The sequence below is a fragment of the Aquarana catesbeiana genome, linkage group LG03 (genome assembly GCF_042186555.1).
Source record: "Aquarana catesbeiana isolate 2022-GZ linkage group LG03, ASM4218655v1, whole genome shotgun sequence".
In the NCBI taxonomy this organism is placed as follows: Eukaryota; Metazoa; Chordata; class Amphibia; order Anura; family Ranidae; genus Aquarana; species Aquarana catesbeiana.
The window spans coordinates 620,438,101-620,449,667 of record NC_133326.1 but is presented as its reverse complement, the minus strand read 5'-3'; the positions used below and the strand labels follow the sequence as shown (position 1 = coordinate 620,449,667).

General features: G+C 34.7%; 2 protein-coding genes across 2 annotated transcripts; both read left to right on the top strand.

Moving 5' to 3' along the window:
- Positions 1-1,126: 1,126 nt before the first annotated feature.
- Positions 1,127-3,389, top strand: LOC141134680 (nodal homolog 2-A-like). Its single transcript, XM_073624123.1, has 3 exons — positions 1,127-1,412; positions 1,937-2,658; positions 3,237-3,389. The coding sequence occupies exons 1-3, from the start codon at positions 1,127-1,129 to the stop codon at positions 3,387-3,389; spliced, it is 1,161 nt and encodes a 386-aa protein (XP_073480224.1).
- A 5,634-nt stretch (positions 3,390-9,023) lies between these two features.
- On the top strand, positions 9,024-11,286 carry LOC141134679 (nodal homolog 2-A-like). Its single transcript, XM_073624122.1, has 3 exons — positions 9,024-9,309; positions 9,834-10,555; positions 11,134-11,286. The coding sequence occupies exons 1-3, from the start codon at positions 9,024-9,026 to the stop codon at positions 11,284-11,286; spliced, it is 1,161 nt and encodes a 386-aa protein (XP_073480223.1).
- The last annotated feature ends 281 nt before the right edge of the window (positions 11,287-11,567 follow it).

Here is an 11,567-nt window from a genome sequence, read left to right as displayed (position 1 = left end):
TTAATCATTAGAATTTGTGGCAGGGGATTTTTTTGTACCCTGCTATTTCAATTCATAAAGAAAATGTGGATTTTCATGATATTTAATTGCAGTTTAATATTTGTAGATCATGCAAAAAAAAAAAACATATACAGTATAGTTTATAGTTTAAATAGTTTATAGTTAAAATCTCAAAATGCTATCATGTGGTCAATTAGGAGAGCACATGTCAGTCAATATAAGCCAAATGATAAATTGGCAATATGTTTCAAACATCGAGTTGTTTATGGTATATGATAAATAAGTGATTATTGTTAGTATTGTATGTACTGTATATATCAAAAAACAAACATATAAATTAAAATAGAATAAGAAAATTCTTAGTAAACATTACCTGGTAGCATTAGGTCCCCAATTATATACTTATAATCAATAGCCATTATTTATTATTATATCTGAATGTAAAAAAAATATTTAAATGTGATATATGGGTAGTATGCTTTAAATAACCTAACATACTTCAGGATACTATGCTTAAAAGCAATGTCTTACATACTCAAAATTAAAATGCTACCAAACATACACTTGTCCCCGTCACTTAAAGAAAACAGAATATAATATAGTATAATACAATATAATACTTTTCTTCTGTTACTCAAAACAAAAAATAATATACAATAATTACAATCCATTACAATAATTTGCTGTTATTTCTATAATTGGAATTATATTGTTCACTAAAGGCAAAAATATTTCAGAAATATATTTTGTGTAAATGTAAACGTGTATAAATATATTACTGACAAAGTTTCAGTTTCTACATTAAAATAATATAATAGTTTCTGTTCACTTGATACTGTCAAAAGATTTTCATACCTCATTTAAATAATGCATATTTAGCTCATAGGCTTTTGAGCATGTGTTACTAACATGAAAGGATGACTTTATAACTGACAGTTACCTTGATAGTCTTTGATGTTGAGGTCAATGACATCAAAGGTCACAGGTGTGAACATGGGACCTATTCATCCAACCATATAAAAAAAATGAAGGAATCATAAGGACTTCACTTCAGGCTTGCAGATCTTCTGATGAACATCTCCTAAACATTACAAGTCAAGAGAGGGTACAGGAAATCTGAGAAGAAATGACCTGGATGAATGTCATTCTCTACCTCACAACCATCTCCATGGTCCAGGGATTGCCAGCCTTTATGCAAGAAAACCAAAAAAGAATTCCTCTTCAACAATCTAACCATGGATTAAGAACTTCAAGCAGTCTTGATGGACAGGCATACTCTCCAAATAAGAAGTACTCACCATTTATGATGCAGCTCTATCAGAGCCTCATTATGGGGAATGACACAGGTCTGTCCAGCCTGGAGCATTCCATCCTTCAAGATTCAGATACTGTCCTAAGACTTACTGCCAAAGGTAAATACGGAACTCTATATTTTCCCATATAACAATGTAACATGCTGCTTTATTTATTACCTAAATGTAATGATAATTTTATTATTGATGGGCTAGATTATCTTCCACAGAGAAGGGCAAGAACACTTTTTGTGTCAGGCATTTTAATTAAGGGCAATTTATTTCTTATAGCTGATTCTCTAACAGTGATAAAACTAACTTAAAAGTATGTGCTTTTGTAGTTTTAGTCTTCCCTTTAACACTCCTGACATGCCTCATATATGACAGATTTGCCTTAGCAGTTTCACATACATCGCCTACTGCCTAAAGATTTATTTTAAATAGTAAACATCATTTTAAAGAATATTGCTTTATATAACAATATTTTTTTTTATATATGTATTATTTATTTATTTAATACTATTTATTTATTTATATATTTATTAATATATTTTAACCATAGATTCATATATTGTAAAAACGAAGTATGTCTTTTTATAATTAGATTGATTTTTATGTCATGTTTTTTGTTCTTTCTTCCCCAGGATGCACCAAGATGGACAATCATCGATCACTCTACTTTGACATGTCCTCTCTCTCAAGCAGTAATGAGATTCAATTGGCAGAGTTTAGGATTCAACTTTCTCCTACAGAGAAAACACAAGATATGATACTGCATATTTACCACAGCGAACAAGGTTCCAAGAGATTGCTTCTGCAGTCTTTTCACATTGATTCCTCTGTAACAATGGGTGACTCCTGGAAAGTGTTTACCCTCACTAAAATTTTGAATGCTTATCTCAACCTTCGTCAAACTTCATATTATGATGATATCATGGGGGGTGGAACCTCATCTCAGAAGGATCATGAGAACGGTTGCACAGACATATCTACTGACAGAGTTTTATTGATAGTGTTCACAAAGGACAACCCTTCTGCTAAAGTCAATGGATATCCCAACCTCATCCAAACAGTGGAGTCTTCTAAATATGTGATGTCACCAGAAGTCAAAAGTGAACAAGGTATCAAAAGGCACAGGAAGAACAGAAATACAAAAGACAGCATCATAATGAACCACTTTCCATCCAGAACCGTGGAGGATGGAAAACCCTTGTGTCAAAGGGTTGATATGATGGTGGACTTTGAGAAGTTCGGGTGGGGAAATCTGATTATCCACCCGAAGAATTTCAATGCCTACAGATGTGAAGGAGCCTGCCCCATTCCCCTAAGTGAGCCCTTCAAACCAACCAACCATGCTTACATTATGGTAAGTGTCATTTTTTTTTACTGATAATTGTCTTTGCCTTTTTCAAGTATTCTTTAATATTTGGTGCTATTCAGTATTTCGTAATAATGGGTGCCATTAGACAGACAGCATTGGAGGAATATTACATATTGCATGTAACTTTTATTATGGGTTTATAGGTCTTTATGGATCCTTAGAGGAGTGTCAACTAGCCTGACTCCTTAGGGCAGGCATGTCAAACTCAAAAATGTGGAGTCCAAATCTGGATAAACTCTATAAAGGGCAGCATTTTATGGAATTTCTCTTACAGTTATGTTTAGGCATCAGCATGGCAATTAAAAAGCCTTGTTTTTTTAATGTAATTCACCTTACAGTAAACCAATGCTATGTTCAATTGTAATCCTCATATTGGCTGAGGGCCATAAGAAAGATGTAGATGAGATGCATGAAGCCCAACCAGTTTGACATGTCTAATTTAGAGGAATGTTAGATGTATCAATTGTATATTGCTGTGCTAAATATGTGGATTGTTTGATGTGTGCATCATCATTTTCTGGTAGATTTGTAAACTAACAAATATCTATTTTTTTGTTTTACAGAGTTTGCTGAAGCTATTCAATTCAGATAAAGTTGAATGTGCCTCCTGTGCCCCAGTGAAAATGAGACCTTTGTCTATGCTGATGAATGACAATGGAGATGTGGTAATGAAACACCACAAAGATATGATTGTAGAAGAATGTGGATGTCATTGAGGAACTGCTAAAACATATGTCACAAGTATTGAAAAGATGCAAAGTAAGCAGTGACTTTAAAGGAATAATGGCACTTTGCAGTGTCTGGTGAAAGGCCTGCTGAACTCTCTGCTTTAAGTTAAAAAGAGTTCAAAAGCTAAAAACTGGAGCCAGAGGAAGAAAAGAAACTTCCATTGCTGGCCTACATTATTGCCATGAACTGGAGATAAAACCTGGTTTATAAAGGGCAAATACTTTTTTTAAATATTTATATTTTTTTATTGCCTAAAATGTATTTTGTAGTTTACAGTGCAGTCATTGTATGATTATTATCCATTAAAATATAATGAATAAAATACATCTGTTTCATTTTCTTTATTGTTTGATAGCACTAATTGAACAATGGGAATATGGAGCTGAAGCTTTCCAGTAGAGTCCCTAAAATGTTTTAGATAAGACTTGTGCAGAAAATGGTGGATTTTGACTTTAATACACAGACTTAAGTAGTCCTTGTATACAACTTAATGAAGTGCAGGCAAAAAAACATTTAGAATTAAACAAATATTTTAAATGCTTCGTTGCAGTGTTTTCTATTTCCAATGTTTTTTTGATTTGCATTGTTCTTGAACTTGCTGGAATGGCCTAGATCTTTTGGAGGAGAGAAAAGGGCTTTGAATCTGAATTGTACAAGCTTTACATTCAAAAGATTAGATGCTGTATGATGCAACTGAATTAGAAAATAATATTGCTAAATTGCTGAAGTTAATCTTAGAGCCATGTAGTGCATACATATGCAAGATAAAACATGAATAATATTGATAGTAAGAATTAATTATAAAGAGCTTCAAGTATTGAATTGGATAGCCTTAGTATAATATATATATTCATCATTTTGGACAGGGGTCAGCAACCTTTTTCCACTTAAGGGCCGGCATTCAATGTATGTGAATGCGTGGATGGTGGAGGGCCACATTCACCTGCTAATAAATGAAGATAATAATAATCCTAACATAGTAATAATACCAGTACAGGTTTACCTCACTTTAAGGTGCTTCACTAATAAAAAGCCAGTTGACTCTGAGGGATCATGTGGCTGGGGATTCAGATTTTACTGCCCCCTCCCCCATCCTGGTACCCAAGGGTGGCTGACACCAGCCCTGCCAGTCAGCATGGTCTGGAGATGGGGTTCCTGTCCCTAGGGAAAATGGGGTTCCTGCCCTTAGGGGAGATGGGATCCCCATTACTAGAGGAGATAGGTCCCCGTCCCCAGGGGTGATGGGGTCCTGTCCCCAAGTGAGAAGGGGTCCCTGTCCCCAGGGGTGATGGAGTCCCTGTCCCCAAGTGAGAGGGGTCCCTTTCCCCAGGGGAAAAGGGGTCCCTGTCTCCAGGGGAGATGGGGTCCCTGTCCCTAGGGAAATGGGGTCCCCAGGGGGAGGGGTTCTCTGTTACTAGGGGAGATGGGGGCCCCATTACCAGGGTAATGGGGTCACATCCCCAGGAGAGAAGGGGTCCCACACTATGTAGGTAGAACTCTCCTACCTTACACACATGTGCAGCAGAGCAGAGCTCGGCATCACAGGTCTGGATTAGTGTGGGAACTGCTGAAGTTAACTTTTTACATTAACAGGCTAGTGATTGGTTGCTACGATCGCCTGGAAACCAATCACCTGCTGTTTAACGAAAAAAGTTAACTTCAGCGGTTCCTGCCCCATCCAGCCCTGTGATACCAGCCACTCGCTGCTGTCCAATGAAGAGGACAGTGGCAAAAATCTCCGTGGCCTGGGTGCCAGTGAATTACTCATGGCCCTGACGGGCTGGACATTAAATGGTGGTGGGCCGGGTGCGGCCCGTGGGTTGCTGACCCCTGCTTTAGGAGATACTTGGAAAGAAAAGTATTGTGCTTTGCCTAAAGTGCAGTGGTATTCATAGATTAAGTTTGATTTGTTAAAATGAGAATGTATGTTTTTATAATAACATGGGTTTGTCATTTTCTAGCTCACATACTTTTAAAGAAAATATTTAATATAAACTGGTGTTAACGTTACCTAATATCTGTAATTCCTCAACATTATTGTTATTATACAGTATATAAATAGCACCAACAGTTCACGCAGCGATTTACAAAATAAGGACAGACAGTACATATACAATTTAAAGCGGACATTCAGTAATTTTTTCAACTTTCCATGTATTAAATCTTCTGCCCTTGTTGTTTTAATGTTGGATAGTAAAAAAAGATTCTGCCAATAAAATCCTTATACAGCCCACTTTCTGTTTCTTGTCTGGTAAAAAGCCTAGGCTTATGACATCATGAACAGCTCTCTCTCTAACTCTCGTGAGAGTTTGCCAGGAAGGGAGGGGGGATGAGTCATAGGAGGGCTAATGAGAGCTGTAGAGCTGGAGGTGTGCCTCTGTGTGTCTGTGTAAATCCAGGAAGTTAACAGGCAGCAGCTTTAGCTGCCCACAGTTAAAATGGTTGCAGCCAGACTCGGTGGAGGGAGATTTCTGCAGCATATTTGGCAAGTACAGAATCACAGTATATATGAAATAATATGCAAAGTGGTTGGAGGGAAGCTTCAGAATGGCAAAGATGTTTGTATTACAAATTATGTGAGCAGAGTGCAGTTCCTCTTGTATACAGAAGGAATCAGAGGGCCCTGAATAACAGAAGAAGTGCAAATTGTATTATTGACACTGGTAATATTTGATATTGGGATCATTAATATGAAAGGTGGGAGGTGTGAAGACTTGGATCCAGCAATAGGAAAAAAATAGGAGAACCCTTTAAACCTTTAAGATGGAACATGACATGTGAAAGTAATTGGCTATGGTGTTCATTGCAATAGGTCATAATCTTTTGGTATTTTCATATGTCCTAGACAGTTTTTTTTTTAATTGTACATGCCATTGACAGATTTGGTATGAGGGGCATTACTCTTGTCTAGCTCCTACAGTTACATTTCACATAATACAAAATCAATAAAAAGTCAGGCAGAGTGGGAGCCCTTCATAAGGCCCACAGGAACTATGCATACCCAGGGACTTAACACAGAGATCTCACCAAAAGAGTTCCTGAAAGATCTAAGAAACTGTTAGATGGTTTAACACTTCAGCATCTTCCAAAAACCAAACGATCAATGAGGCCACCCTGTAATGTTGTAAGATAAATTTTTATTATTTAAAGTTAGTTTAGGTTGTACTACAAGGATACATTGGGCTTGATTTACCAAAGGCAAATAGGCTGTTCACTTTGCAAGGCAAGTGCACTGTGCAAATGAGCTTTCCCCAGAGCCTAATGATTAAATGTTTTTCATACAAGTTACTGTGATGCACGCCAACTGATAGGTTGGAATAGCCATTTTACAGATATTTGTAGGAACAGCTGTAAAAGAAATCAACATGATGTAAATAAAGTTATCAATTTAATGTTTGATGTGTTTCCATGCATGATTTGTAATCATATATGTACATGGGAGCAGCATTATTTGCTCATGGCATACGAAGACTCTGTTTCCTGCTTTGCAGTGCTACACTATGGTTGTGCTTTACTGCTCCTTCTCACAATGGATGTCTATGAGTCAGCTGACTGACTAAAGATAATTTGTTTTGTTGATAGCCTTTCTAAATATCTATTGAGCAGTTATGCTGAGTGACTGAAACAGCTAATTTTGACGTAATAATAAAATATAGCAAACATCTAAAAATGTAAAAGTCACTCCAAATTTTAATTTGTAAAAGTCACTCCAAATTTTAAAGTGAACAAAGTTAACACAAAATATGTCCTCACTGAAAGTACTGTATACTTTCACTTTAACCCTGAAGTTTCACTGTTGGGTAGATTAGTTCTTTAATGTCAAACAAATATGTCCTTTAATCTAACCATAAAAGAAAATGAACATACTGATTTCATTTCATGTGTACTATGTGTTAAAGTAAAGTGTTAAATGTTGATGTTTTGACATAATTGATTGTTGTGCATGCAATGACTGTCTACAACAACAGCAGATCAAAGCAACATTCAAAGATTAAGTATCTGCTATATCTATATGTAGGTTTGCCTTAATTATTTATAACATTAAATGTATAATCGTAAAAGTATACATAGTTTATAAAATGAATGATTACACTTTAAATGTCTTTTAAACACTTTTTATATTGATAGAAACTGTTGAATCAAATTCCATATTATAAAACAATTTTAGAATTGCATACATTTATATATATATTATTTTGCAATGTTATATAAAGCCCTATAATATTCCATAAAGCAGGTTTGCCAAAAGTATCAAACTAATATGTCAAATGATAAAGTAATTATATGGGTCATGTATTGATGCTTTGCATATACATAGGCTTTTCATATTGCATACTAGTCTACAAATAAACTATTAGAGCTAATAAATAGTTCATTGTAATTATTTATGATGTCTCAAATGGTTATTCTTCTTTACAAATTGAGTCTATATGATAGTATACTGGTTATTCTAACCATATGTGAATAATTTCTATCACTGAAATTGTTATTAAGTTAATCATTAGAATTTGTGGCAGGGGATTTTTTTGTACCCTGCTATTTCAATTCATAAAGAAAATGTGGATTTTCATGATATTTAATTGCAGTTTAATATTTGTAGATCATGCAAAAAAAAAAAACATATACAGTATAGTTTATAGTTTAAATAGTTTATAGTTAAAATCTCAAAATGCTATCATGTGGTCAATTAGGAGAGCACATGTCAGTCAATATAAGCCAAATGATAAATTGGCAATATGTTTCAAACATCGAGTTGTTTATGGTATATGATAAATAAGTGATTATTGTTAGTATTGTATGTACTGTATATATCAAAAAACAAACATATAAATTAAAATAGAATAAGAAAATTCTTAGTAAACATTACCTGGTAGCATTAGGTCCCCAATTATATACTTATAATCAATAGCCATTATTTATTATTATATCTGAATGTAAAAAAAAATATTTAAATGTGATATATGGGTAGTATGCTTTAAATAACCTAACATACTTCAGGATACTATGCTTAAAAGCAATGTCTTACATACTCAAAATTAAAATGCTACCAAACATACACTTGTCCCCGTCACTTAAAGAAAACAGAATATAATATAGTATAATACAATATAATACTTTTCTTCTGTTACTCAAAACAAATAATAATATACAATAATTACAATCCATTACAATAATTTGCTGTTATTTCTATAATTGGAATTATATTGTTCACTAAAGGCAAAAATATTTCAGAAATATATTTTGTGTAAATGTAAACGTGTATAAATATATTACTGACAAAGTTTCAGTTTCTACATTAAAATAATATAATAGTTTCTGTTCACTTGATACTGTCAAAAGATTTTCATACCTCATTTAAATAATGCATATTTAGCTCATAGGATTTTGAGCATGTGTTACTAACATGAAAGGATGACTTTATAACTGACAGTTACCTTGATAGTCTTTGATGTTGAGGTCAATGACATCAAAGGTCACAGGTGTGAACATGGGACCTATTCATCCAACCATATAAAAAAAATGAAGGAATCATAAGGACTTCACTTCAGGCTTGCAGATCTTCTGATGAACATCTCCTAAACATTACAAGTCAAGAGAGGGTACAGGAAATCTGAGAAGAAATGACCTGGATGAATGTCATTCTCTACCTCACAACCATCTCCATGGTCCAGGGATTGCCAGCCTTTATGCAAGAAAACCAAAAAAGAATTCCTCTTCAACAATCTAACCATGGATTAAGAACTTCAAGCAGTCTTGATGGACAGGCATACTCTCCAAATAAGAAGTACTCACCATTTATGATGCAGCTCTATCAGAGCCTCATTATGGGGAATGACACAGGTCTGTCCAGCCTGGAGCATTCCATCCTTCAAGATTCAGATACTGTCCTAAGACTTACTGCCAAAGGTAAATACGGAACTCTATATTTTCCCATATAACAATGTAACATGCTGCTTTATTTATTACCTAAATGTAATGATAATTTTATTATTGATGGGCTAGATTATCTTCCACAGAGAAGGGCAAGAACACTTTTTGTGTCAGGCATTTTAATTAAGGGCAATTTATTTCTTATAGCTGATTCTCTAACAGTGATAAAACTAACTTAAAAGTATGTGCTTTTGTAGTTTTAGTCTTCCCTTTAACACTCCTGACATGCCTCATATATGACAGATTTGCCTTAGCAGTTTCACATACATCGCCTACTGCCTAAAGATTTATTTTAAATAGTAAACATCATTTTAAAGAATATTGCTTTATATAACAATATTTTTTTTTATATATGTATTATTTATTTATTTAATACTATTTATTTATTTATATATTTATTAATATATTTTAACCATAGATTCATATATTGTAAAAACGAAGTATGTCTTTTTATAATTAGATTGATTTTTATGTCATGTTTTTTGTTCTTTCTTCCCCAGGATGCACCAAGATGGACAATCATCGATCACTCTACTTTGACATGTCCTCTCTCTCAAGCAGTAATGAGATTCAATTGGCAGAGTTTAGGATTCAACTTTCTCCTACAGAGAAAACACAAGATATGATACTGCATATTTACCACAGCGAACAAGGTTCCAAGAGATTGCTTCTGCAGTCTTTTCACATTGATTCCTCTGTAACAATGGGTGACTCCTGGAAAGTGTTTACCCTCACTAAAATTTTGAATGCTTATCTCAACCTTCGTCAAACTTCATATTATGATGATATCATGGGGGGTGGAACCTCATCTCAGAAGGATCATGAGAACGGTTGCACAGACATATCTACTGACAGAGTTTTATTGATAGTGTTCACAAAGGACAACCCTTCTGCTAAAGTCAATGGATATCCCAACCTCATCCAAACAGTGGAGTCTTCTAAATATGTGATGTCACCAGAAGTCAAAAGTGAACAAGGTATCAAAAGGCACAGGAAGAACAGAAATACAAAAGACAGCATCATAATGAACCACTTTCCATCCAGAACCGTGGAGGATGGAAAACCCTTGTGTCAAAGGGTTGATATGATGGTGGACTTTGAGAAGTTCGGGTGGGGAAATCTGATTATCCACCCGAAGAATTTCAATGCCTACAGATGTGAAGGAGCCTGCCCCATTCCCCTAAGTGAGCCCTTCAAACCAACCAACCATGCTTACATTATGGTAAGTGTCATTTTTTTTTACTGATAATTGTCTTTGCCTTTTTCAAGTATTCTTTAATATTTGGTGCTATTCAGTATTTCATAATAATGGGTGCCATTAGACAGACAGCATTGGAGGAATATTACATATTGCATGTAACTTTTATTATGGGTTTATAGGTCTTTATGGATCCTTAGAGGAGTGTCAACTAGCCTGACTCCTTAGGGCAGGCATGTCAAACTCAAAAATGTGGAGTCCAAATCTGGATAAACTCTATAAAGGGCAGCATTTTATGGAATTTCTCTTACAGTTATGTTTAGGCATCAGCATGGCAATTAAAAAGCCTTGTTTTTTTAATGTAATTCACCTTACAGTAAACCAATGCTATGTTCAATTGTAATCCTCATATTGGCTGAGGGCCATAAGAAAGATGTAGATGAGATGCATGAAGCCCAACCAGTTTGACATGTCTAATTTAGAGGAATGTTAGATGTATCAATTGTATATTGCTGTGCTAAATATGTGGATTGTTTGATGTGTGCATCATCGTTTTCTGGTAGATTTGTAAACTAACAAATATCTATTTTTTTGTTTTACAGAGTTTGCTGAAGCTATTCAATTCAGATAAAGTTGAATGTGCCTCCTGTGCCCCAGTGAAAATGAGACCTTTGTCTATGCTGATGAATGACAATGGAGATGTGGTAATGAAACACCACGAAGATATGATTGTAGAAGAATGTGGATGTCATTGAGGAACTGCTAAAACATATGTCACAAGTATTGAAAAGATGCAAAGTAAGCAGTGACTTTAAAGGAATAATGGCACTTTGCAGTGTCTGGTGAAAGGCCTGCTGAACTCTCTGCTTTAAGTTAAAAAGAGTTCAAAAGCTAAAAACTGGAGCCAGAGGAAGAAAAGAAACTTCCATTGCTGGCCTACATTATTGCCATGAACTGGAGATAAAACCTGGTTTATAAAGGGCAAATACTTTTTTTAAATATTTATATTTTTTTATTGCCTAAAATGTATTTTGTA